Source organism: Micropterus salmoides, unplaced genomic scaffold, assembly GCF_014851395.1.
Source record: "Micropterus salmoides isolate LMB-PRFRI ecotype aquatic unplaced genomic scaffold, ASM1485139v1 Ms_hic_scaffold_17, whole genome shotgun sequence".
Lineage (NCBI taxonomy): Eukaryota > Metazoa > Chordata > Actinopteri > Centrarchiformes > Centrarchidae > Micropterus > Micropterus salmoides.
The window spans coordinates 29,878,664-29,906,254 of record NW_024040817.1 but is presented as its reverse complement, the minus strand read 5'-3'; the positions used below and the strand labels follow the sequence as shown (position 1 = coordinate 29,906,254).

The 27,591-nt window shown below is 41.8% G+C and overlaps 2 protein-coding genes across 2 annotated transcripts in view; one reads left to right on the top strand and one right to left on the bottom strand.

Moving 5' to 3' along the window:
* Positions 1-10,329, bottom strand: part of LOC119908097 (ubiquitin-conjugating enzyme E2 E2-like) — a 67,501-nt gene extending 57,172 nt beyond the window's left edge. Inside the window, exons 1-2 of the mRNA XM_038725838.1 lie at positions 10,180-10,329; positions 7,451-7,648 (exon numbers count right to left, since the gene is read on the bottom strand). Coding sequence (XP_038581766.1) covers positions 7,451-7,641 — 191 coding nt within the window. The 5' untranslated portion in view covers positions 7,642-7,648; positions 10,180-10,329. The remainder of the gene's footprint in view (positions 1-7,450; positions 7,649-10,179) is intronic.
* A 1,175-nt stretch (positions 10,330-11,504) lies between these two features.
* sf3a3 (splicing factor 3a, subunit 3) lies at positions 11,505-21,494 on the top strand. The gene is made up of 17 exons (XM_038725274.1): positions 11,505-11,736; positions 11,839-11,886; positions 12,358-12,410; positions 12,654-12,759; positions 12,855-12,927; positions 13,519-13,610; positions 13,707-13,789; positions 13,974-14,112; positions 14,223-14,291; positions 14,395-14,462; positions 15,949-16,056; positions 16,153-16,222; positions 16,398-16,562; positions 20,618-20,728; positions 20,872-20,962; positions 21,052-21,107; positions 21,200-21,494. The coding sequence occupies exons 1-17, from the start codon at positions 11,641-11,643 to the stop codon at positions 21,275-21,277; spliced, it is 1,506 nt and encodes a 501-aa protein (XP_038581202.1). The 5' UTR covers positions 11,505-11,640; the 3' UTR covers positions 21,278-21,494.
* The last annotated feature ends 6,097 nt before the right edge of the window (positions 21,495-27,591 follow it).

Here is a 27,591-nt window from a genome sequence, read left to right as displayed (position 1 = left end):
ATCAGACATGATTTGGGAGACAACTATTCTAGCATATGGTGTAGGACATGAGCCAAACCCTCAACTGTAGGGTTTCATTTACATTCTCTGTACTGTAACTGTAAAGTACTACTGGGCAAACTCCATCCCCTGATGATGATGATGATGAATGATGATGATGATGAAATGTAATCAAAAGCAGAACAGAAACTAAATGGACGGAGGTGAGATTGTTTTCTCAACAACTGTTTCACATGATAAAATATTTCATATCGATAATTATCACAATTAATGTCAAATCAATATTTTAAGTGGCTCACTTAACAAATCTGAGGTAGAACATTTAAAACAATGACGATAAAATATTTTTTAACAAACATGCATGAGCAAAATTTCAGTCCCTTTTCCTCAACAAAATAAATATCTTCTAAAAAAAATTAAGTGCTAATTCGTTGACACAGGACAAAGGGTGTGGTCTTCTGAGACAGCTGAGAGTGGCCAGGCAAGGAATGGGGTTTCTTTCGGCATATTTATTAAGAAATTATATTTACTTAATTATTCAGTAAAACCATATGTTATTGTGACTTGGCCTCTGACAGACAACATGGAAAATGTAAGCCAAGAGTATGAAGCAGTCACTGTTTCTGCACCACAGTCCATTATAAACCACACTTTAGATAAAGTACAAACATTGACAAGGGAAACACTTTCATTCTCTCTGTGATTATGGACCATCGCCAAAACTGCCCGCCAGCAATAATATCTGGCCCACTGCCAGATTATGGTGCTTTGATAGCGGTAAAAAATATAAATAAAGGCCCCATCCACACTACTCCATTTTAGTTTACAAATGGAGAATCAAAACGAATATGATACCGATAAAGAGCTGTGTTACTGAGTGTAACACGGGAGTGTGGCGGCGGAAAGGAAACATGCACAGTACAAGTGTAGGCAGATGTGTGTTATTTGTAGGGTACAGAAAATTTTTATAAAAATACCAAGTCAAAAACTCTGTCAGAAGGATCCTGTTTCTGCTTTGCATGACTTATGAGGCCCAATCAGAGAGCCAATTGTGAGCGTCTGCGTCATCGTTTCTAAAGTCCTGCTGTATATTATTACTACAACTTCTTCTTCGAACGCAAGTATTCAACATTGTGACGAGTGTCTACACCGCCTGAATTCTACAAGAAGAAGAAGAAGAGTGTAGTGAAGGGCGGACCCGCGGTTATGGAGATAGAAATGTCTCATTCTAAGGTAATAAAAAGAGATTATAATGTAAGGTCTTTACACACCACTGAAAACAGTTATGGATCTTATAATGCATTTCTGGCAATAGATCCTCAGAAATATTACACACTGAACCTTTAAACCTAAATAAATTAAACATTTAGATTTCGGATATGTGATATATTTATCAAAATAATGCATACTTGAACATTTGACCCAACATTTTCAGGGATATGAAGGCGGCTCACAAGATTACAGGCCAGTCAGAGTCTAATCTCTGCAAGGCCATGTATTATTGGTACTGATGTCTTGATGAATGATGAAATCATTTTCATTAGCTTGCCTGGTGATGGTGCACATGTTGCACGTTGAAGAGTGATTATCAGAACCGAGGCCGAGTTGGTGGTGTCAGCAAGAATGCGGTTATCCCAATTATAAATGGTCCACAAAGTGTACTGCGTCCTCAGACTTTCGTGTCTGGACTGGGAAATTCAACTTGCCAAGTTCAAACGCCCAAGGACGCGAGTTCGAGCACGGCATACTCTGTATTGAGAAACACCTCGAGAGATTTATTATTTTTATTTCCATTTTTTTCCTTTCCGTCTCCCTTGCGTTTTGTTTCAACATGCTTCTTCATGGATGCGACAGAAACAAATAAGTGTAATAATTGACTACTTTTATTGATCATGCTGCGGGTTCACTCGGCTGTTTGTTAGCTGGGACATAATTTGCTGGTTTGCAAAGAGAGGGAAACAAAAGACAGGCAGTCAATGTTGACATGATATATTGTTTCAGCATCGGCAGGGTAATGAATGGGTGTGAACGGTCACACTGCAGAGCAATGTGAGGCTCACTTACATTACAATACAACACAAGTGTCCTTTGTCAAACCTGTTAAGATGCTACTGGAGAGAAAATCTACCGTATGTATCTGCAGAATGGAAGAGTCATAGGGGATTGTGGATAACTGCTTACCATTTAATTTAGAGGAAACGGCATCTTATGTAAGTGTAATTATCAAGGCACATGTCTCAAAGGTGTGAACAGTGAAGTAGTTTTTCCAAATCACAGAATCATTTGCGTCAAATTTCTCCAGAAGTCCAAATTGTCTCGCCACTACAAGCCAGTGGTTGAGGACTGTCGTTTTGTCAACGACATTTTGGAAAGATGTAACTGTCAACAAAGCTATTAGGGAAATACATTCCTTTGCAACCATGATGGCTGGCTCGACAGCAACGAAAAATACCATGCCTCTTTTGTCAAACATTGCTGTACAGATTTACAATTAATGACGCATGCACAGCGGGGGAGTAGAAAACACAATGCCACAATGTCATGATAATTTATATATGGACATTTTAAGTATTTAGAGAAATAAAATTGCATTTAAAGGGTGAATTTGTATGCAGCACTTTTTTTCTGCATACCATCTAACAATTTGACACAGGTAATTCCAGTGAGAAAGGGCAGCTACCAGCAGTAATAACAAAAGGTAGCTCTTGCAGTTAGTGAGAAATTGCCTGTGGGTTAAACCACAGAGCCCCACCCCCCCAACCCATGCAAGTAACATTAGCATATATGATCATGTGGCGATTCCATTGAAATGAATTCATTTGGATCCAATAAAAAAAAAGCTCACTGGTTTGGTTCTGGCTGGGTACCTTTGTTGCATGTTATCACCATCTCTCTCCCTGCATTTCTTGTCTGTATCACGGCCGTCTGTTAACTAAAGGCCAAATGCTAAATTTATGCTAAAATTTAGCCTAAGAAAAAAAAGGCACCGCTGGGTGAGTGGGAGTTTAGGAGTGGTATAAATATTGGGTTCACTGGGTGTGTAGTGTGATTGAAATATATGTTGCCTTCTCTACAAAATAAAAACAAAATAAAAACTGCTGCTCCTCCCTTCCGTGAGGTTTGTAATTATTCTGGGAAATGTAAAATCAGCCGTGTAAGTATGAAGAATTCAACACCAGCTAAAGGAATAAAACTACAAAGATGTACATTACAACACATCAGAAAATAATGGCAGGAGTGAACATTATAGGTTGGTGATACAGAATAGGGTAAAAGTATCCAGGGGTGGGGGGGGTCCTGAAACTCTCCTTGGTGGGGTAATGACGGCACACGACTCACTTGGGGAAGGAGGGGAAAAAAGACACATATTTGCAAAGGAGCCTGTAATACAATCTCCACGGTTATGGAGTCATTCTCAGCTTGAGTGCGTGCTGTGTAATTTTATCTGCAGTATTTCCTGAGGTGGCATATTTTGACGGCTGAAGCTGGGGGGACCTGTTAAGGAGAGTGGTGCAATGAACAAGGCCGGGGGAATCCAAAGGGAAAAGCACTGATTGTACTGTGGGTTCCTCGTGCTCGTGCACGGCATCTTTAACCAAACACTTGCTTTCTCTGACGTTCCACAGCTCATTGCGTTTGATAATCCCTTGAGCCACTGCAAGGACTAATCTATTACATACCGCATGCCTCAACTAATGCAAATAAGTCCCTATCATCTGAGAATGTGAGTTTTTATGATGGAAAACACCAGCGCTGGCTTGTGTGTGGAGCAGCAGATGATTTATTACAGGAGCTGGCACTGAAAAGCAACTAAAAACACTATGCCTGTCAACCTTCCTATAAAGTGGTAACCCTTGAGGTCCTTATTTTTTATGCTGTAGCCATCTCTGGTGATAAGAAGTCATCGCTGTATTTAATTCAAACTGTCTGCTGTTGCTGAAGTCAGAGGCATACAGTGTATCACTTCCTTTGTGCCACAGGATTTATTTCCCCAGGAAATGCCTGGTGCAGAATATTTACAAGAGAAAATTCAGAGGCTTTGATCACAGTAGTCACACAGAAAGACAACAGTTACCAGACTTGGCTAAATGCTGGCCAGTGTCAGTATATGGTTTAGACTGAGTTTCGTGCCATTGACATAATACTGTCCAATTAATATTTCTTTCCTAGGGTGGTAGGGACAGAAGGGCACTTTTTCTCTCACATATGATCCTTAAGTTGTCAGTATGCTTCAACCAAAGTGCTTTCTAGATGATCAAACAGCATCTGAAAACCTGTCAGCCCACACCTTTTCAATGTAAGAACTGGTGGGCTGTGATTTTTGTAACTTTCCGAAGCTGACAATACGACAATCACGCCTGCTTCACAAAGCAACTGGACAGGTGTGGGAAAGTAGACGGCTCTCTATTTTTAGTCTACGAACAACTACTTGTCACTTTTCGTATGTACTAACCAAGCGGGAAGCTTCGGGTCAGAGAACTGGGGCGAAAGCGGAAGTCCCTGAAAGTTGCATTCTATTGAACGGCGAGCAGGGGGCGACTCTTCTGGTTGCAAAAAGAAGTCCAGCTCCATTAGAAATAATGGGAAAATGACCCTACTTCTCACCTGATTTATTACCTCAGTACACATTTTCATAATGAGTTTATGGTCTCAGTCGCTAGTTTCAAGTCCTTAATACAACATGATGTTCACTCAGTAAATTATGGTCCCATTTAGAGGAAAATAGACCATAAAGCAGAGTATGCTTCAGGGCGGGATTATCTATGATTGACAAGTCGTTACCACGGCGACCTGTCAATCAAGCTACAGTGACTCGTACCCACGGGGCTGTGTAAATTTAACCTGCGCTGTTGAAAAAGCTTATAAGGAGTTGGCTGTTCACCTTCTCTGGTGAGTACATTTAGTTTTAAGCCTGTAAATCGTCAGCCCTGTTAAAATGACAGTTAACATGAATTACAGATACACCTAGCAAATCAAGCTAGCTAGCTCCACACAGAGCAGTTTGCTCTGCCGTATCGTCCAAATATGGTCACATCCGGTGCCGCTGGTTGCAAAAAATCTACATGGCGCTGCCATAAAGGCCAAACTCGAGGCTTCAAGGCAGCAGTCCGCTAACCAACGGGTGAAGTCACGATGACTACGTCCACTTCTTTTATACAGTCTATGGCACTACCAAAGGGCAACACTGTGAATGTCTGCAGCGAAGGTGTGTGCAGTTACCTCCATTTGAATGATTAATATGTATCTATATGACAGCAGGCTTTTCAACCCACCTTTGAATCTGGCCAACAGTTATTAATACTTTTGTTTTCAGACATAGTCAAAGGACGCGTCATAAAAACTGTTTCAAGCGTACCCGAGCCTAGGTGCACCTGTATTTATAACAGCTATTTCAAACCCACTGTAATTCATTTCAATAGAATGGCTATGTAGAGTTCATCTTTGGTGAACACAAGTTTGCGCTGTTGACCGATTACAAATTGTCTTGACAGTACTGACCTTTGGCACAGATATTTTCCCAGTTACTGATATTTTGCACATCTTTGCACAAACTGTATAGCTTTTTAAAAATAATAGTCATATTGTACATATTTTTTTTATCATGTTCTTTCATATTTTATTGTCATTTTTTTGTTCATGATTCTTGACTTGCAGTACTTGCTTTACCTTTCTTTATATTTCTACTTACTATGTTTATTGTTATGCACCAATATATCCAGGCAAATTCTTTGTATGTGAAAACTGAGCAGCATCCTCTGGGGCTTAAAAATTAAACCAACCCCAAAGTGTCTAAACCTGCAGTTCCTCAAATGGCCACTTGAGGCAGGCTCCAAAACCCAGATAATCCCCACAGACCCCCATGTTAAAAAGTAAACATGTTTACAGCCTGGTCCCAAAAAATGGTTTTGGTCTCTAAAAAGCTTATTTGTCCATTCATGACAACTGTACAGGGAGTGAATTTGTATATAATTTACCTGTTTAAATTATATTAAGGCTTAAAGTTATTCATAATTAAGGGCATGGCCGCTTTGAGCGACAGCTGGATAGCTGCTAGTCCCGCCTCAGCTCCACCTCTTTGCCCATTTTTTGATTAGGCGAGAGCTAGGCCAGTCAGGCACTGACAGGATAGCGATGGCAGGAGCCACACCAGGTCTTCCAGGACAGACACCCTATGGACTTATATGATTTGAAATTAAGAGAAGTGGAATTATGTGCTTTTATTCTGGTGACTTCTAGCAGGCGTTTTCATCTACCCCCTATTGTCACTGCAGCTGCCAAAAAGTGGCGCAGAATAGAGGACAACAACGTCTCTCTCAACAGCTCTGGTATCAGCATCAACACACAAGCTGAACTGGCTGCGCTGCTTGGCAAGCTTACTGGCCAATCAGATAACAACTGCTGTTATTCTGTGCCATCACCCCATGATGTTCCAATGCCAACCTGCCATGAGCTGGTCATAAACTGAATGAGCGCTGTGTTACCACAGGGAACTGATGGAAAGCACCAGGGGTGCGTTTAAAGTGAAAACGTCTGGCATTGGTGTGCAACCTCTTTCTGACACATCATTTTCCAACAGCCTTTAAGATCTGATCGGGTGAGTGTGGGGAGGGGGTGGATCTTCCATACAGCTATCAAACTCAAAATGGGGCACATTTTAGCATAATTATAACATATTGAAACATTCACCTTTAGTGCTTTCTTAGAAAAGCTCAAAGAGGACATATAACTCAGTTCATTCGCTGCTGTAGTAGTAATAACTAGTACTAACACTTCAGTCACTATTTAAGTGGCGTAGGTGTCTGTGGGGCCTTCTTATGAAAATGCCTCGAATGCACAGGAAGTGATGCTTTTATGTCCAGCAGTTTGTTTGGGAGAATTACATACAAGTCAGTGGCTGAGTGGATATAGAAAATAACGTCTCCCACAAAAACATCAAACCTTATTAGCACAGTAACTACTGACTATTTTCTTTATCGATTCATTTCTGGACTACTTTCTTCAATGAATCTATAAACTGTTAAAAGGAAACCTCCCCATTATAGTTTCACAGTGCCCAAGGTGACATTCTCAAATGTCTTGTTTTGTCTAACCGACAGCACATCCTTACATCAGAGAAGCTGAAACGAGAGACTGGAATTTTGGCCTGATATATTACTTTTGAAGAAGGATGGATTTATCAGAATTCAATTGTTAATTTTCTGCCTAACAATTAATCAACTAATAGTTTCAGCCCTGAGCCTAGTCCACAACTAATTACAGCCTGCACTGCTCTGATTGACAGATGTTCTCTAGAAACAAACAGAACACAGCGCAGCAGCGAGTACCTAGAACCAAAGATGGAGAAATAAATCAAGTAAGTGGCAGATGAACACTTGAGCAGCTAAGCAGAGCCACCAGCACAGTGTGTGCACCCAGCAGTAGACACAGAGTGAAAGTGAAGCACATCTACCTCTTGGCGCTGGTGGAGAGCTTGGCGGCGGTCTTGCTGGAGATTTTGGCCTCCTTCTTCTTGGGCTGAGTCTGGTCCCGCTGCTCGGGCCCCGGCTGCTCCGGAGGAGGCGCCTCCCTCTGCTCGGCATCCGAGCTTCCCCCACTGGTGTTGGGGCTGTCGTCCGGCCTCTGCTGCACCTCACTGGACATGCTGACGCTACGCACACACATGCATGTGCATAGTGAATACACAAAGACACACACACCTAAAAGGTTCTCTGGATCTTGTTAGGAGCTGTTATTCAGCTCCTCAAAAAACTGAGCAAACTCTATCTGCTGATTTAGACCCTGTGAATTGGTTGAAAGGCCCAGATAAAGCTAATACTGTACATGAACCTTGAGTTTTGGATTGTGTCACCAACACGACTAAGTCCAAGGTCAAGAGAATGAACTTCCATGCTAAATATATGAATGGTTTTGTGTTTATGCCTTGTTTTGTCCAACCAACAGTCTAAAAACCCAGACATTCATGACATAAGACAGAAGCAAATCCTCACATCTGAGAAGCTGGAAAAGTGAGCGTGTTTGCTCCAACAATATATCAAGGGGCATCCCGGTGGACGAGGGGTTGAGGAGCCAATCATGAACCGCAGTGTCACTTCCGGTCTCTCTCTCTTTCCCCTCATTTCCTGTCATCTCTTCTTCTTATCGATCAGCAGACAATGAGTTGGCAACAATCATGATCATCGATTAAGCTGGCAAAATTGAATAGGTTCCATCTTCTCAAACGTGAAGATTGTTCTGGTTTTATTTGTCTTCTGTGGCGGTAAACTGAATATCTTTGCATTTTGGACTGTGGGTTAGACAAAACCAATTTGAAAAACGTCACCACGAGCTCCGGGGACTTACGAAAGGCATTTTTGTCACAATCGTTTCACTGTTTGCAGACATTTTACAGACCAAAAAATATATGAAGAAAATAACTGTTAACTTAATTATTAAAAACAATTGGTAACGGCAGCCCTTACTGAGGTCACTCCTGTAGGAGGGTTATTCTGTATGCCCTCTCCAGAGGTAAACCTATTTGGAGCCACAGAGGGTAAAAAGTTACAGACCTCAGATCTTTGACCGCTCATCCTCAGAGTCAGTCAAGTTGAACATCTGCTTGTCACAGGCCTTGAGTCTCAATAATAAAAGACACCTACAAGGTCATGTTCACTAAATCCATTTCCTCCATCACTGTGTGTGTGTGTGTGTGTGTGTGTGTGTGTGTGTGCCTCAAGGTGAATGCCTCTATTTACGTTCCCGGGTCTGTTATGAAAAACGTATGATATAGATGAGTGAGTATGAGGGCGTTTTCGCTGCATGCTGCTGAGCTGAAACGAATACCAAATTGGACAGAAGTAAGGACAGATTGTTCAATAAACATGACAGCGGCTTTGGCAAGCTGCCTCGGCTTCTGATATCCGACAAACAGCCACTGCAGCGGGATATCTGATGCAATTAAGTGCATTTGGTGGTGAGCTGATATGGGACATAATTGGGGGATTATATGGGTTAGGATGATACAGGGGGCATCATTTCAAAGGTTATAACACAGTACATGCTCTGGTCAGCGGAATCCTCTCAGGGTAAGCTGTTCTTATTATGTGGGAAATAGTGTGTTTCCACTAGTCAGGTGAGGGCAAACCCACTGAAAGTAAAAGACAGAGCAGGACATCTAGCCTACTGCTCTTGCCACAAGAGATGGGGGCAGATGTTTTTTTCCCCCTTCAAGTGTGAAACTGTCAACACACCTCAACCATAACTATCAATCGAGGTGACGCCTTCCAAATTGTTTGTTACTAAGCAGGCCTACAGAAAATCACACCCCCGGAGAGAACCCACGGTCTTCTTTCCCTTCTTCCCCTAACAGTGGAGACCAACACTTCACATCTTCTTCACTTGGCAGCTACAGTAAATGCAGCCTCGCTTTTCGGCAAACACGTCGTAAAATTGTATTTTACTTTAGTCATTTACTTAATTTAATGTCATTAACAAACCAGCTTTTTTTTTTTTTTTTTAAAAAGGGACATTTCAACTTTTAACATTTGCTTCGCATCTTTTTCCAAACAGTCTATGGTTCGCACTGCTCGCGTGTCAGTAGAAGGGGTTTTCGCACTACGTGTCAAACTATCAAATAACTTTAACATTTATTGGACTTAAGTGCAGTTTGGTGCAATAGGTGTTCGCCGAATAACACAGTGGCTATAACAATTTTAAAGGGTCTTCATGGCATGCCCGTGAACTACATATACACGGTTAAAGAGCAGTTAGGTTTAAAATGACTGATATTTCGGACGGAGTTCGGGAAGACGCTCTCGCTTTTCGGCACCAAACATTAAAGGAGCGTATCTAACGTTATCGGGCTAATGTTAAGGAGCCCCCGGGCACTCACCGCCCCGGTCCCCTGGCTTACAGGCTATCAGCGAGCAGTTAACAGCAAGACAGCCTCCGTATGAGACATCTTCATACAGATAGAACGTGATGAAGCTTGACGGCACACTTATCCGAAATCTAGCCTCTCCACTACCAGAGATCCCACTGACCACTGCCAAATCTGCTCCAGCACAATAGACAGAATGGACGCCCCCCCCCTCCTCTCTTCCCCAACCACCACCGCCGCCGCCCCCTCCTTCTAGAAGATAACGTAATAGACCTTTATTCTATGTAGAGTTTAATCTTAAGAGAAGGATACGGGCGGCTCACCTTTATAAGCAGGCTGGGCGCTCGGCGGCAGGAGAAATGTGTTATAATGTCCACGGTATATTCCGTAATCCGTCACACTGGCTGTCCGCTGCCTTCCGTCCGTTGCTTTCACTGAGAGAATGTGCCAAACCGCGACAGTCAAGGTAGCTGGAATTCCGCACGCGTCGTTTCCGCTTTTAGCTGGCAAAATAAAAGCCACAATGGGCACGCGCTCTCGGTTGTGGTTGGGTTTTCAAGATAAACACGGGTGAGGCAAATAATGCCAGACAGTAGTTAAAAGAGGAACTTGTGAATATACAGAACTACTTTTCAATCTAAGAAGTTCGTTCTCATTTCTACCTCACTGGACCTATTACATCTGCTATATTTGCTCATGCGAAAAGCACATGTTTATTGCAATGTCCGTCATCCATTATATATGCCAGTTTATTATAATAGTGTATATAATGTATATACCTCTTGAATGCCATTTCGTAATATTTTATTTTGTTGTATTTTCTGTTTCTGTATCTGTAATCTATATCCTTCTCCTGCTGGTGTTTTTTGCTCAGTCTTTGCCCTTGAAGAAGTACAACATGGACTCAAAAGTGGCACACCTGGCCTTGCCTATTTCATGGTCATGAAATGGAAAATAAACTACATTCAGAAAAAATCTGTAGGCTTTGAATAAATAACGGAAAAAAACTTTAGTCGTTTTACCTTTTTTTTTTTTTTTTCCATCAAACGCATAGTAAGTATTTTATCTTGAGGCAGAGACTCCTCAGTTCCCATTTGTTCTTTTGTTTGCCGCAGCTTGACAAATCAGACCGCCTCCGTGCGCGCTCCCACGCGAGTCCGCGCAAAATGTGTGCTCTCTGAAGCGTTGAGGCAGGCTTTGATGATAGTGTAGATTACAAAGGAAGTGCAAAAAAGAGGAATATAATTTAGGCTGTCCATCCATGCTGTTTGAGAAGTGTGCAGTAGGATTTCTAGATGTTAATGATTTACAGCCCCTGGTACTGGGATGCTCGGAGCCCTTTTACAGCAATAGAGTTATTAAGGATGTCTGTGCTAAAGTGACCTGCTGCTGTGAGGAAGCAAGGTCCAGATGTTGATCGCTACCCCACTATTAAATTCGTCTAAAACATTGGGACAGTTTAATACATTGAAATGAACAGTAGCTTTAAAACACTATAAATAACCTAAATAACTAAATCAAGCACCTTCTAATTGTGTCAGTATCTTTATTTCTCTTGTAAACAGATATTTTGGAATTACTATTGGTCATGGATTGTGTCGACCGCGGAACCTTTTAACTGGACGTCGTTTCCGTTTGCCGAGTTCAGTGACGGACGTTAGCTGCTCAACATGCGCCATTGAAAACAAACGTAACAGATTCGGCAGTGGCGGATTCAGTCTTTTATGCCAACTAGTTAGAACTCTTATCTTGTCTTTAGTAAACGTTCGACACATTTATACACGATGGAGACTATTTTAGAGCAACAGCGTCGCTATCACGAAGAGAAAGAGAGGCTAATGGATGCTAAATCAAAAGAAATGCTACACAAGAAGTCCACGGTAAGCTGTCCGCTGAATGCTAGCATTAGCACCACTGCTAACCAGTACCGCAAACATCTGCAACTTACGTTTTCAAATGTATCTTATGTCTTTTTCTGACAGCTGCGGGAACAGATTAACTCTGACCATCGAACACGAGCGATGTTGGATGTAAGTTAACGTTGAACAAGAGTCTTGGGTTTGTTTCAAACGACTAGCACCGGCTGGCTAACGTTAGCTCGTACTTACAGAAATGTTAACTACTTTAAGGACTGAATGCAAACAACGTAGCTACATGTCTCCGCTGGTAACGCTCAGGATGGCAAAGAAGTTCCATCCTAAAATGTATCAGTTAAATGTATTTATTTCATGATATATTCATAAATAATCAATGTGACCTATAACGTCCACTGGCAACCAGATGCAAACACTGTAAACATTTAAATCACTCCATTGTGTACTGCAATCAATAGAGGTGCTCCTGAGTCAAACTTTGCTGGAAAACAAAACAACAGTGTGATGTTACTGTTAGATGTTGGAGGTTGAAGGACAGTAGTCAGTTCTGCGGTTCAGTGAGTTAAGTTCATATCTATGTTTAATGTCAAACATGAATACAATGGCAGTCTGTCTGTCTTTTGACAGAGGTATATGGAAGTGAGCGCAAATCTCAGAGACTCCTATGAAGACAAAGATGGGTAAGTCTTTTCCACATACTAACCTGCTCCACTTTAGGTGGCTATACCTACCTTTCTCCAAAGGTTACAGCTGTTGTTTAGAGATGATGGTACTTTGAGCTGCAACTTTTCACGAACATTGCTTGGAAACAGGCACCTTACTCATAATAACAGAAGTTACGTAATTGTGTCTGTTGCAGAGTATTGCATGCAGAATTGTCACTTAACCTCTTACTTTTGAACAAATCTTTTTCATGTTGACAGAATGAGAAAAGACGAACTTGCTGCCATCTCGGGACCCAATGAGTTTGCAGAGTTTTACAACAGACTGAAACAGATAAAGGAGTTTCACAGAAAACACCCAAATGAGGTATTTAACCTCTTAACTTGTAAATGGTTAAATTAGACTATTTAAACATTTTGAAAAAGAATATTAACAATAACGCCATTGTGTGTTTTTTGTAGATTTCCATTCCCATGTCTGCAGAGTTTGAGGAGCTGATGAAGGCCAGAGACAACCCCAGCGAGGAAGCTCAGAGTAGGTCGAAATGCGGTTTAAACATGGGTTACAATTTCATCTTAACAGGCTCTGTCTCACGGCAGGAGTCAGGGCTTTGAGGTGGAGGTGGTTCCCACCTTGATCAGTCTGCGCTTTCAACTGGCTCAAGCAAACACTTTGTACAATGTATTTTAAGAGTTCTAATAATTATGATTGAAGAAAATGACTATTGTCACTTTAATGTGTATTTTATTAAAAAATACCCCCTGTTCAACATTAAATCCAATACAATATAAAAGTAAATGTGGTTAATTTACACAGTTAACAAACAGCAAGATGTTAAAATCAAATATAAACTCGCCTTATTTTTTTATTTATAGTTCAGGGTCCTCTAGCAGTGTAGTTGATTTCAATTCCTGGATATTAAATGTCTCTGTAGTGTCCCAGTAATATTTTGCTGGCAAAATAATATTTTTATACAAGTAGATCTCCTCCTGCAACACCCCATGCATCTACCCCTTTTAACAATAACCTAGTTAAGACTGGCGTTAGCCGGCTAACACACTGATCTGCTTTTGTGAGACAGGCCCCAGATCTGTACGATGGAGTAAATCTGTTTATCTTCCACAGACCTGGTGGAGTTCACTGATGAGGAAGGATACGGCCGCTACCTCGATCTCCACGACTGCTACCTGAAGTTCACCAACTTGAAGGGAGCTGAGGTTATGATCCTTTAAAAGGCTGCAAATTTTTAATTGTGACGTCTAAAGTGAACCTGCTTTGTTTTTTAACACTCTCTATGCCATCTCTTTCTACAGAAACTGGAGTACATCTCTTTCCTGTCTTCATTCGATCAGCTCTTTGACATCCCCAAGGACAGGAAGAATGCTGAGTACAAGAAGTAGGTCCATCGTGCTTACTCCCATCAGAACTGACTGCTAACACATAAGTAGAAAATGTATATCCAACACTTGGGACAACAAAAATGAACACATCTCGCCCAGTAGGAATGATGGATGTCTCCGGTAATAAAAGTAACACCTATAAATGTGGAGATTAACCTGATGTGGTGGCTGTTTGTGCAGGTACTTGGAGATGCTGCTGGAGTATCTACAGGACTACACAGACCGGGTCAAACCTCTGCTGGACCAGAACGAGCTCTATGGCAAAGTGCTGTTGGACTTTGAGAAAAAGTGGGAGAACGGAACCTTTCCTGGCTGGCCTGTGAGTTCTCCTGGCACGTTCTTTATATGTCCTGATGGTTGCAGTTGTGGTTATTTATCTTATCTAACCTGATGGGTTTTTTTTCTTAATGTGATTCATTTTGACTTTAGAAAGAGACAAGTAGTGCTTTGACACATGCTGGAGCTCATCTGGACCTCTCTGCCTTTTCCTCTTGGGAGGTGAGACGTTAAGTGGTCATGCTTTAAGATTTGGCATTTAATATTAGTACTAAGGTTGCTCATTCAAGCTTCTTCTGATGTGTTTTTCTGTTCTTTTACACAGGAGTTGGCTTCTTTGGGTCTGGACAGATTGAAATCTGCTCTCATGGCGTTGGGACTGAAGTGTGGGGGGTGAGCATGGTTGTCAGCAGAAAACATAACATTAAAGCAGCTATCATTTTAGTATTGCACAACATTATTCATATGGTTAACTTTGCAAGTGCCCCCTCCCATTCTTGATCTTCACCCAAAATGAGATACAATGGTTATTGTTCTCGAGTCTTTCCGCACTCTATTAGTGGCCTTTCACTGCAGGAAACGTGCGGCCATTGTCACAGTTCCTGCGTTGGGGCAAGTTTCTAAGAGTGAACTTGATCAGGAGGAACACTAAACGCAAGTTCTCGGTACTCTGAGATGTTGCCAGCAGTGTAGTCGATCACAATGCGTCAAGTAGTGGTGTGGTCGATCTTGATAAGGATGGCTACAACAGCCACCATGCAGGAGGTCTGTGTGTTCTTCTCAATTTTCATATCGTCTGATCATTGCTACCTGAGAAATAGGCTTATTAGCTTTAAGAGAAACCACCAGAAACGTCTGTAAATGCACAGTACAGTGTTTCCCACAGAATTACCGTATAACTGTGGCGCCGCACGTGCGCGGTGGGGAGCAGGAGCGTGTCAACCTCGACAACCCAGCCGTATTCTGACGTTAACGTATCCTTATTAGCTGGGCTCCTTACACATGCTTGCTTATAACTTATTTGGAGGTGGGTCTCCGACATTGACTGCATTGTTAAGAAAATGGATATCGTCTCAGAGTTAACTTCAGTGCATTAGTTTTCTCTTAGTTCCGATGATGAGTTAGTGAAAATTGCCTTAATATCGGCGCATGAAAAATCAATCGCCGATCATCCCGTCAATCGTCGATAAGCAATCCAATCGGAACAAGCCTACCATGCAGGGCAGAAACTGGAATGTAATACACAGCTGAACAGTGCAGGGGTTTTTTCAAAAGATGAAAGAAGCTGATAGAAAAACAAAGGATTACCAAATGCACCGAAAAAAAAGGAGAAGGGGTTTGACTCTTTGGATGCCACTTCCTCCATTGTTGTCTGTCTAAAAACAGCACATGAAAATGACCACGTCTGACCCGCTGTCAGACATACTGGATATTCGAGAACATTCCGCCGAGCTTGAGATGTATCAGCATGTAGTCTTTCTTTAAACTCTGCTTAAACGGACAGATCTTTTTGGCGCTTGACATTTATTATTTCTGACTGCTGTGCACCTAGAAAACAAACGCACCTTGCATTACTATAACAGCTCTTATTACGTTTGCCTTTTTCGCCTTGTTTTGTGACAAAACGTTATTAATATGTAGAATTAAAAAGAGAGGAACTAAATCTTCCCCTCGCCCGGTCCTTAATACACCCCGGGGTGACATGGCACCGACGTTGGGAACCACTGATCTTAGAGGCAAGACTCATTCACACTGCAAGCAAGCACGTGGGAATAGATATATTAATATCAATAACAGAATGTGCACCACGATTTCAGACATATAGAGCGTGTCATGCAGTTAGGAGAACTGCTTGAATGTGTGGCTGTTTGTTGGGCAGGACTCTGGAGGAGAGAGCTCAGAGGCTCTTCAGCACAAAAGGCAAATCCCTGGAATCACTGGACCCTTCACTGTTTGCCAAGAATCCAAAAGCCAAAGGACCTAAAAAGTAAGTGGGTGGTAAAAATTCAGTCTAATACTGACAGTGTCTTATGATACTGTTGATTACATACCTCATAACAATTTCCATCCATCACTTCTGCAGGGACACCGAGCGGAACAAGGAAATTGCCTTCCTAGAGGCTCAAGTGTATGAATATGTGGAGACCCTCGGGGTGAGTGAATATATCTGGAGGCTAACTCTGCTGTGAAATTCATTTTTTATTAAAATCATAAAAGAAGCGTAAGATCCAACATTTTAAAGGAAAGCGTTATCCAGCTCGCTGTGGTCAGCACGCTCCCAGGTACGACAGTTTTAATGACGGCTGTCGATGCTGCCTGTGGTTACAGGAGCAGAGGCAGCTGACTCACGAGAACGTCCAGAGGAAGCAGGCCAGGACCGGAGAGGAGCGCGAGGAGGAGGAGGAGGAGCAGCTCAGTGAGAGCGAGAGCGAAGACGAAGACAACGAGATCATCTACAACCCCAAGAACCTGCCGCTGGGCTGGGACGGCAAGGTGTGGAAGCCCTTCTGTACAAAGTTACAAAAATACAACATTCAAAAATTTTAGCTAAGGAGTTTTTAGCTGCAAGAAGTCACCGGTGATGGTGGAGTGTAGGAACTGCACCTACACCGCCGTGTCTTAAAATTAGCAAGGTCATCTGGCTCAGTGGGCTGTGTGACCGTGTCAGCATCGGCCACGTGAGTTAAATATGACAACAGACCCTGAATGAAATTTAAAGGAATAAGAAAGGTTTTATTAGCTGATTAAATTAAGTCAATCAAACTCAAAGGCACAGTGTAGAACATTTACTGCAAAAATAGTGACATCAAAATGACAGAACAGTCAACAGTTTGGTTGCAGATGGTTGCCAGTGCTGAGATGACCATGCAGATAACATAACCGAGCAGTGTTCATTTTGCAGGCTTGACTTTGCAGTAAAAACAACATAAACACAAAAAGAAAATGTAGCATCTGAAGGCCTTCTTCACAGCAGACATTTTGACATTTTAAAGTAGGTAAACGCAGCTTTCCCAGTAAGACGTGACAATGCGGCAGCATGAATAATGGCAGGACCCTGACACAGAAGCAGCTAAATGGAATTCAGCCATCGTTCTTTGTATTATTTACACCTGTGCTTTTCCTCCTGTCAGCAGTCAAAATGTATTGATCTTCAAACATTTCTTTTTGAATGATTAATTTAGAGTAAGGCTGGACAATTATCCAAAATCTTATCAAAGTCGCAATATGGCCTACTGCAATTTTCAGATCAGTGGAGGTCTATATTTGTTTAAGGCAAAATGTGTCAAAATACCATTTAAAATGAAATCTTGTCGTGCTGCAGAGATGTCCTTTCCTACACACCATATTCTACAGACATAAGAAAACATCTTTTTTGGTACAGTAGCAATTACAATTATTTTCTAAATTGTTCAGCCCTAGTTTAGAGATTACTAAATCCAAATTACAGAGGCAAATCATCTTAGAGTACAATTTAGAAAATGCACATTTTCCACACGTTTTAGCTGTAAGCAATAGCCAGATCTGAACCCTTTAGTCCTCACTAAAAACCTTGATTTTTGCATTCAGAAGTTTTAAATATGGTCATGTGGTGACCAGAGTTTTTGCCGATCTCCAGTCTCTTAACGTCTCCCCTCACTGCAGTGATATACAAGTTCACTCTACATCACTGCTGGGTGTAGCTACAGCACACCTCTGACTGCACCCATTAGTGGTATCGGGGTGGTGAGAGGTGAAACAGGCCTGAAACTTTGAACCAGAGAGCTGTGGGGAAATGCTGCTTTTCAGCCTGCAATTGATCTTTAAAGGGGCACCTCACATATTTTACACAGATATCTCTTTACTAGTCAGGGACAGTAACGCACAGTCTGGCAAAACGGCTCCTCTGTGGCTTTTAAGGAGAGTTTTCAAGTCTGACAGAATAAACCCCCCATGATGTCACAGTGATGTCATCAGGGTTATCGCAGGTTGGGTTTGGAGACATTTACAACAGAGAGGCTGCATTACATTGTAGGGGCATGGAGCTTTAATGATGTGAGCTTTTATAATGCTGGAAACTGTTGGTTGCATTATGAGACTCATGGGAATCAGTGTTATTTGGCGCTTGACTCCCAACTTAGGACTAAAAGTCATGATACTGGTGCATCTGCTAATTGCTGTTTGATTTTGACATTTTATTCTGTCTCTGTGCAATATATCACTGGACCTCTTTGATGCGGTACCTATCAAATATACAGTGGGTACGGAAAGTATTCAGACCCCTTTAAATATTTCACTCTTTGTTTCATTGCAGCCATTTTCCAAAAATCAAAAAAGTTCATTTTATTTCTCAGTAATGTACACTCAGCACCCCATCTTGACAGAAAAAAACAGAAATGTAGAAATTTTTGCAAATTTATTAAAAAAGAAAAACTGAAATATCACATGGTCATAAGTATTCAGACCCTTTGCCGTGACACTCATATTTAACTCAGGTGCTGTCTATTTCTTCTGATCATCCTTGAGATGGTTCTACACCTTCATTTGAGTCCAGCTGTGTTTGATTATACTGATTGGACTTGATTAGGAAAGCCACACACCTGTCTATATAAGACCTTACAGCTCACAGTGCATGTCAGAGCAAATGAGAATCATGAGGTCAAAGGAACTGCCTGAAGAGCTCAGAGACAGAATTGTGGCAAGGCACAGATCTGGCCAAGGTTACAAAAAAATTTCTGCTGCACTTAAGGTTCCTAAGAGCACAGTGGCCTCCATAATCCTCAAATGGAAGACGTTTGGGACGACCAGAACCCTTCCTAGAGCTGGCCGTCCGGCCAAACTGAGCTATCGGGGGAGAAGAGCCTTGGTGAGAGAGGTAAAGAAGAACCCAAAGGTCACTGTGGCTGAGCTCCAGAGATGCAGTCGGGAGATGGGAGAAAGTTGTAGTAAGTCAACCATCACTGCAGCAATCCACCAGTCGGGGCTTTATGGCAGAGTGGCCCGACGGAAGCCTCTCCTCAGTGCAAGACACATGAAAGCCCGCATGGAGTTTGCTAAAAAACACCTGAAGGACTCCAAGATGGTGATAAATAAGATCCTCTGGTCTGATGAGACCAAGATAGAACTTTTTGGCCTTCTAAGCGGTATGTGTGGAGAAAACCAGGCACTGCTCATCACCTGTCCAATACAGTCTCAACAGTGAAGCATGGTGGTGGCAGCATCATGCTGTGGGGGTGTTTTTCAGCTGCAGGGACAGGACGACTGGTTGCAATCGAGGGAAAGATGAATGCGGCCAAGTACAGGGATATCCTGGACGAAAACCTTTTCCAGAGTGCTCTGGACCTCAGACTGGGCCGAAGGTTTACCTTCCAACAAGACAATGACCCTAAGCACACCGCTAAAATAACGAAGGAGTGGCTTCACAACAACTCCGTGGCTGTTCTTGAATGGCCCAGCCAGAGCCCTGACTTAAACCCAATTGAGCATCTCTGGAGAGACCTGAAAATGGCTGTCCACCAACGTTTACCATCCAACCTGACAGAACTGGAGAGGATCTGCAAGGAGGAATGGCAGAGGATACCCAAATCCAGATGTGAAAAACTTGTTGCATCTTTCCCAAAACGACTCATGGCTGTATTAGATCAAAAGGGTGCTTCTACTAAATACTGAGCAAAGGGTCTGAATACTTATGACCATGTGATATTTCAGTTTTTCTTTTTTAATAAATTTGCAAAAATTTCTACATTTCTGTTTTTTTCTGTCAAGATGGGGTGCTGAGTGTACATTACTGAGAAATAAAATGAACTTTTTTGATTTTTGGAAAATGGCTGCAATGAAACAAAGAGTGAAAAATTTAAAGGGGTCTGAATACTTTCCGTACCCACTGTATATATCCGCTTTTCCATTGCCAGAACCAGCTCGTCTCGACTCGGTTTGGCCTCGCCAGCTCCTCCCAAGGGTTGCCGCAGGCTTCCCCTGCAGCCACTTGCGTAGCTCCTCAGCTCCGAAAACTTTCAAGCACATTTTTGTTCTGCAATCACTTTCCATAAAACTGTCAATATCTGAAATCTACACAGCTGATTTCTCACCTCAGAACTTCTCAGAAGTGGATTTAGTGATGAAATTCCATACGAAAACTGTAAAATATAAAACTTTCTGTTGCTGGCCTCTGTCTGGCGCAGCAGTGATGATGCAGTGAATATTGACGATTCTCTCTGACCAATCAGCAGTCTGTCGTGTTTTCACGTCACATTTTAGTATCCCTCAGCTCGCTTTGAAACTCGACGGAGGTGATATGAAAAAAAGTACCTGGAAGCAGGTACAGGTCCAACATTTCTACAATGGAAAACCAAACAAAGGCGAGTCGAGCCAAGTCGAGCTGGTACTGTGCAGTGGAAAAGGGGCTTATTTAAAACCCTTTTTTATTACTTCCTTATTGACATTTTTGGGTTGAATTTGTCTTAAATTTGATTCAGACTGGCCCTGTGAAACCCTCGCTAAACGCCCCTCTGTTTTTATGTGCTGCACATTTGTTACTGTGTGTTTGCTGACTGCTGTTTTATTCCCTCCAGCCAATTCCATACTGGCTTTATAAACTCCATGGGCTGAACATCAACTACAACTGTGAGATCTGTGGAAACTACACTTACAGGGGACCCAAAGCCTTCCAGAGGCACTTTGCGGTATGTTGTTGTTTTATCAGGGAGCCATTATTACTACTGCCATCTTATCAAATCAACAAAATACACCAGCGTAGTACACTGCTTATGCCGTTAGGTGTGTACTCTGCCACTGGAGTGAGTTTTGTGTTGGTTTTGTTGTGTAGGAATGGAGGCATGCTCACGGTATGCGCTGCCTTGGAATCCCCAACACCGCTCACTTTGCCAACGTCACACAGATTGAGGACGCTGTCTCTTGTAAGTGTCTTTTTCTTGAGCTTGTTATGAACATCTGGCTTTTGAAGAATTTTTGGAGTTGGTTTCAATAAGCGTTTTTGTGTTTCCAGTGTGGGCGAAGCTGAAGTCCCAGAAGGCATCAGAGCGGTGGCAGCCGGACACGGAGGTGAGCCTATAGGGATGGAATCAGGACAACTGACTGGGAAATAATGCTTGTTTTAACGTACATGCTCATTCCATGACTTGTGTGTTTTTCAGGAAGAGTATGAGGACTCGAGTGGAAATGTGGTCAACAAGAAGACCTATGAGGATCTGAAGAGACAGGGCTTGCTGTAGGTTCAGGAGGATGTGACTGAGTCACAGAAAAAATGACGAGATGGAACATCTAATGGGCGTCCTTCAAGATTTGCTATATTTTTTATCACCCAGGTTTCTTTTTATGTGTAAGTAGTAATGTTTTACAGGCTGCATCCCACCTTCATTCCTTCCTTTGATAACTTTCAAATGTGGCAACTATTGATCATTATAATAAACTGAGTACTTTTGTCACTGAGCTGTTTGCTGGGGAGTCTGTTTACAGCGACAATGCTTTGTTTACTGTTGCAGTTGACTCATTTTAACTGTCTTTATGTGGGCTAGTTTAATACTGCAATTTTATGGTGGCGTAAAACACTTGAGTAATAACTTGAAACATGGATAGTTTTATATTTTTAATGAGCAAACCTGCTGTTCCCATAGAGCTTTGTTTAAGAAACTACATGCTTTGCAAAAATATTGACGATTTTACGGTTTTCTACCTGCAAAGGTGACGTATTTGACAGACCTGCAAAGTAATAAAATCACAAGATAATTCAGTCTATTTATTTTTCATAATGTGAGAAACACTTAATTTGTTAGAAGAATCATCAGGGAACTTTGTCACAGACATCAGCGCTCTGGTGCCAAAAAAAAAAGTAAAGCCGGTCTGTTAAAATGGCCAACGATATAGGTGTTAAACAGAGAAAAGCCATTTTGAGCCTTTTCCCCGAATACATGCTGCGCTGTCTGCTCACTAAGGCAAAGGTGCAATCAACCTGAAGCAGTAACTGATTCACAGACTCCTGTAAAGAGCTGATGTAAAGTATGATGGTGTACCAGGCCAGCAGGGATGTCAGCGGGGTTAATTGTGCTCTGTGTGGCCTGGTCATCTTTTCTCTGAGGGATAAATCAAATGAGCTATTCATCCAAATAACCTGCAGTGGAAGGATGTTTTTAAAGAGCTGATTCTGATGATACACTGAAAAGAAGTGCTTTGCCCACCTAAATACATGGGCGGATAACGCGCTACACTCAATTACGTCCTCGTAGCACATTGACCATACATGGTCCAGCCATAATATACTAGGTTCGGTCCTAGTCTTGTTTATTTGCTTACAGGTGAAAAAAAGGCACACAAAATCTTAGAGGCGCTCACTTGCTGATAGCAACAGGTATAATGTTGACCATGTTCACCATCTAAATGCTACAGCCCAGGCTGATGAGAATGCCATTAGTTTTGCAGGTATTTCTTCATAAAACCAAGTAGTAATCTTGACCTGGAGATGGCGCTAGAGGAAGAGTATTAAAAAAATATTTTAAGTTTGGACCAAAGTGGTGGACCGACCCTCTGACCAGCAGAACGCTGACAGGCGTAGAGTCATGCTGCTAAACATCAAGATGGAACGCATCTGCAGAGGGTCTTTTATATTATTACAAAAAACAATCTTAAGTGAAATCTAAGTACCACAACACCCCAAGTCACTGGTATAAATCATTATGGGTGGAAGCTTGTGTTTTAACACCTCTGTCAACAGTGTGTGGTACTACGATCATCTCAGGGCCTGACGCCTTGATTTCATTATAGTGGCGGTTAAACGAGAGGCGTTATCAGCTTTACTGTAAACAAGCTGTTGCAAAGGTGTTTTCTTACAGCCAGATATTTCTTTGGTGTATTCAAAACCAGCTTTTTACCAGTTTTGTAAAGCTTTAAATTCATGTCATGGTACATGGTAGAAGTTATGTTAGAACATCATTTATGGGGGGAGCAAGGCAGGGAGGGGTGGTGGACAAAAATCCTCTACTTAATAGATGTAGCAATACCACAGTGTAGAAATACAAATAAAAGTCATGCACTCAAAAGTTAACTGAAGTAAAAGTATTAGCACAGAAAGGTGAATTTATTAATTTATTATTATGAATTTATTAATGTGGACATCACATTGATTCAAGCTGTACAGGTGGAGCTTATTTTTTATTACTTTAGCTACTGTTGGGTAGCTTGTGAAAGTCTTACCCGAGTCCATAATTACACATCATAAGATTATATCTTTTTTATCAGTCTGAATCTTAACAATTAAGTACTCAAGCAAAATTGTACTTGTGTACACCTTCTTAACATGCTTGTTACATCAGGAGGTTTTATTAACCCCCGCCCTCCATTCGATTTACTATCACATGCATCAGTGTGACTCCTGACTGTTTGATAAGCTCAGTGTCTGTGTGGAAACCTGCACTGCAGACAGGCTTATGGACTTGCAGGGAGTCAGTTGTTTCCAGCAGGCTTGTAAGCTCCACAAGATGGGGCTCTTGTATCCAGGAGGGTTAGGCTCTGCAGGCTCAATGTCTTATTTCCAAAAAGGAAATGTGAAAAAGGGGAAGGTCTTAGGAATGTTTGAAAAGTCATTCATTGCATAAACACTGAAATCTGTAATGCCAAGGCAAATGCAGATTATTCTTTGAGAAATTGCCTGCTGTTGAATCCCTTAGGTTAGCTTGTTTTATAGGTTACCCTAATAGGTTTTCTCCTATTATTGTCTTGTTGAGATTTGAGTATGATATGATACATATTAATAAACACGCATGTCCTGTAAAACGTCTTATATTTGATTTCATCAGAGTAAAACAAACAGTGTGCTCTGTTAGAAATGTTCACTTCTTGATTTGATGTTGAGACAGTGCACATAAAACTGCAAAATACACCCACTGGCCACTTTATTGGGTACGCCTGTACAATCAAATGTAATCCCAACATGTAGTATGTAAAGGGGCTGGACAAAACAGAAACACATTTCATGCTAATGCACTAAAATACAACACCAACAAAATATCCACCGGCTTGTTTTCATACATGACTTAAATTCAGTTTCATTACAAATGAATAAAAAATGAATGTACATGATCGCAACCGCTGCTGCTTCATCTGTTGCCATTTTAACTAGTTTGAAAATACAATGGTGGTCCCTCCCCTTCCGCTACGTAGCCAAGATGGCGACCAATGAAGGTGAGAAGTGTCCAGCGCTCCACACTCAACTTTTTGACTGTTGTGAGTGCTCCAGCTGGGTACTCATGGTGCACTGCATTTTGCTATATTTCTCAGTGTGAAAGCTCTTATGCACTCAAAATAGCAAGTGGAAGTGTGGAAGGGCGCTAACTGAGACACAGCACTAGTGTGAATAACAGAAAGGTCCAAGTAAGGAGGTGGTTGGGGTGTATGGACAGGCCAGAAACCTAACCAAGTAGTTTTGGTGCCCAAATCTAACCAAACTGTGATCTTCTCAACTTCAACCACATGCCATTTCACAACAAGTTTTATTTTGAAAGTCTAATTAAAGGTCACATATTTAGTCTTGATAACTTGACCAGACGTTCCATATTTATTATTGCCAACTTGACCCCAGGGCATTAAAAAGTGACACCAAGGGGTCTTGACCAAGCATCCAAGTTGCAGGTGAGAATGTGTTGGTTTGGGGGAGGTGGGTTAGCTGCCTCTCACAGGAATCCAAATACTTACCGCAGTATTACTGTACTTTTTAATCTTTTTGTATTTATTTGGAATACTAACTGTGCAAATGAAATAAAATATATACATAGGATAAAGTAGGATAAAGGATATCTACCCATGTGAACCCACCCCTTCTCTGTTCTGGTGCCGCAGTGGTGGAACGAGCTCCCGGCCTATTTCTTTGCTGTCTGTCAGCAATTGGCTAACCTAGCAATTATGAGGGTTTACTCTACCGACAGCAATCTATTACTTTTTCACTTTCTCAAGTGTGCTTATTATAAGTAAGCTAAATGCCCTAAAGGTAGATGTAAATGTAAAGGGAGTGATCACACCGCAGCTCTGGATTACCTAGTTCTCATTCATTAGAGCATAGGCAGACACGATGCCAGACCTGATCCGACCTCAGTGCCTCTGCAAAGGTCCCCTTTAGCAGCAGAGTGAGGAGCTGATACACATGGGCCAGGCACATGGCCAGGTAGTGTGACGCTACCACAGCCGGCATTAGCATCTGAGTATCCACCAAGTGGAGCAGCATCATATAATGTGCCTCAGCATCCCTGCTGTTCTGCACACTCAGCAGGCAGGCCAGCTTTCTGATGGAGCGCCTCTGTCAGCTGCTTGGACGTGTCCTCTGTTGATCGGTCGCTGTGCCTCAGCTCATCTGGCGGCTGGCTGCCTGTCAGAAGGCACAGCGACGGGTAGAGCTGTAAAACACAAACAGTAAAACACTACATACATATGAGAGAAGTGGGAAGAGAGCTCTATATTGATAATGACTGATGATCTGTGGTTAAAACAGTGTCACAGAAACTCATACTTTCACAGAGGACAGTATCTTTTTGTGCTTCCACTGGGGCAATATTCAGTGATGATGAATCTAGGCTGGTGAGATACAAACATTAAAAAAATGAACATGCGCTGAAGATATTCTTTCTCACAGCATTTAAGAAAATAAAACATTGACCTTTAGGAAGAGATGGAGCTGCTGTTAGCCCAACCAGACAAAACATGTTTTAAACACGTCGGGCCTTTGGACAGAGCAGAGCAGATTTAACAGGTGCATCTGTTGATGCTAACAGTACATTTGTGAAACTCTCACACATGCGCACTTGATTCAACACAATAGCGCTCAGCTGCTCTGCATGCGCTAGCAATGGCAGATACACCAGGAGTCGCATCAAAATATTCTCGTCATGCCGAGTTTGAAGCCATCTGCATTTGTACGAAAACCAAGATTTCCTTTGCAACAGAGACAAATTGTTTGGAAAAACTGGTTAGTTTGACAAAGGTATCACTACATGGACAGGATCTAGAGCTGCAGAATTTCCCAGTGGAAACGTCCGACCTCCAAGCGTTCCAGGTGCCCCACCAGATTTTCGACAACTCTGCCGCTGAATAGCTAGTACTCGTTGCCTCCATTGGTTAAGTTGTTTTAGGTTAGGGTTAGGGTGGGGTTAGGGTTAGCCAATCAGAAGCAGAGTAGAGCCTGTTAAGTAAAAGTTGCAGGTGCAAGAGGCCAAACGTAAACAAAAAACATGGCTGACCGTCAAGGGCATCACTTTGTGTTGAAAAGTGGTGGGGACATAAGGGCTCAGATTTGGAGCGTGACGATACGCATGTACATTTCTTTCTTCTATATTTTCAAATTGCATTGCATGTTTTCTTATTGTGCAAATAAATATACCTTTCTTACACCATTTTCATTTGTCAGTTTGTCATTGTCATTTTTTTTTGGTGCCAGCTATTTTCAGAACATTTTTAACAAATGCTTTCAAAAAGTGATGGGCACAAAATCAGCCCTTTCAAAATGGGGTGGGGACATGTTCCCAGCATCCCCAGTGTAAATGATAGTATGTATTTAATACAGGCAGATGTACTTTATGTTGCCTTTTAGTTGATGGTTTACCATTTACTATGTATGCTTTCATTGCTGCTGCCATTGTTGTGTGATGTCAGACAGCTGCTTCTTCGATGGATTTCCTTGAGTTTACACGTAGGAACTCCGACTTTGAATGACTTTCCATTGCACTTTTTCTAGTAGGAGGTCGGACATTTTCGAGTTCCGAGTTGTGTGGAAAGCAGTATAATGTTACATGCTGTAACATTAAATCTTGTCAGAAGCTAGAAATCCAACCTGTTGTCTTGCCACACACACACACACACAGCCTGGAATAGCTGTTTCCATGAGGACATGGTGGATAGAGGATTCCTCTGATTAATGACCTGTCTTGTAGCAGATGTTTAATTGGTGTTGGAAGGTCTATTATTATCTGATGTTTTCCTGCTTGAAACATATGAATCCTTATAAAAAAACTTGTGTCGTACTCTTTTCCTCATGTGAACACAATTGCCATATTTCATTATAACACTGCAGCGGGTAAGAGTGAGACTATGGTAATAATAAGTACCTCATATATCCTATTTCAGGAAAGGTCAGGGAAACAGAGAATCAGAGAATTAAATGTGCTATTAATTGTTAGATTTGACTAATGACCTTGTTAGTTTCCTTGTGTAGTAAGCATATGGGATAGAAAAGACTTCAGAATAACGTTGGACAAAACACTCAGGTATTATGGCTCCTGCTAATCAAGATTTTAAAGGCTTTTGAATCTGCTTTTGTTGTGTCTTTCACAGTAAGGAGGTTTCTTTCACAAGTTTGAGCTGAACTAAAAATAGTAAAATGCCCCTTTTTACTTGTGGGTCAATGTACTGTATGCATGAATGCTTTCAGTAAGTGTCAGTACAGTAGCGTGATATACCACTGTCTACCACATTTTGGCTTATGGTGGCACCAGTGGAAATGGTTGAATGTTCTCAACAACAATCTGCCCATTAGATTAGACATTTCTTG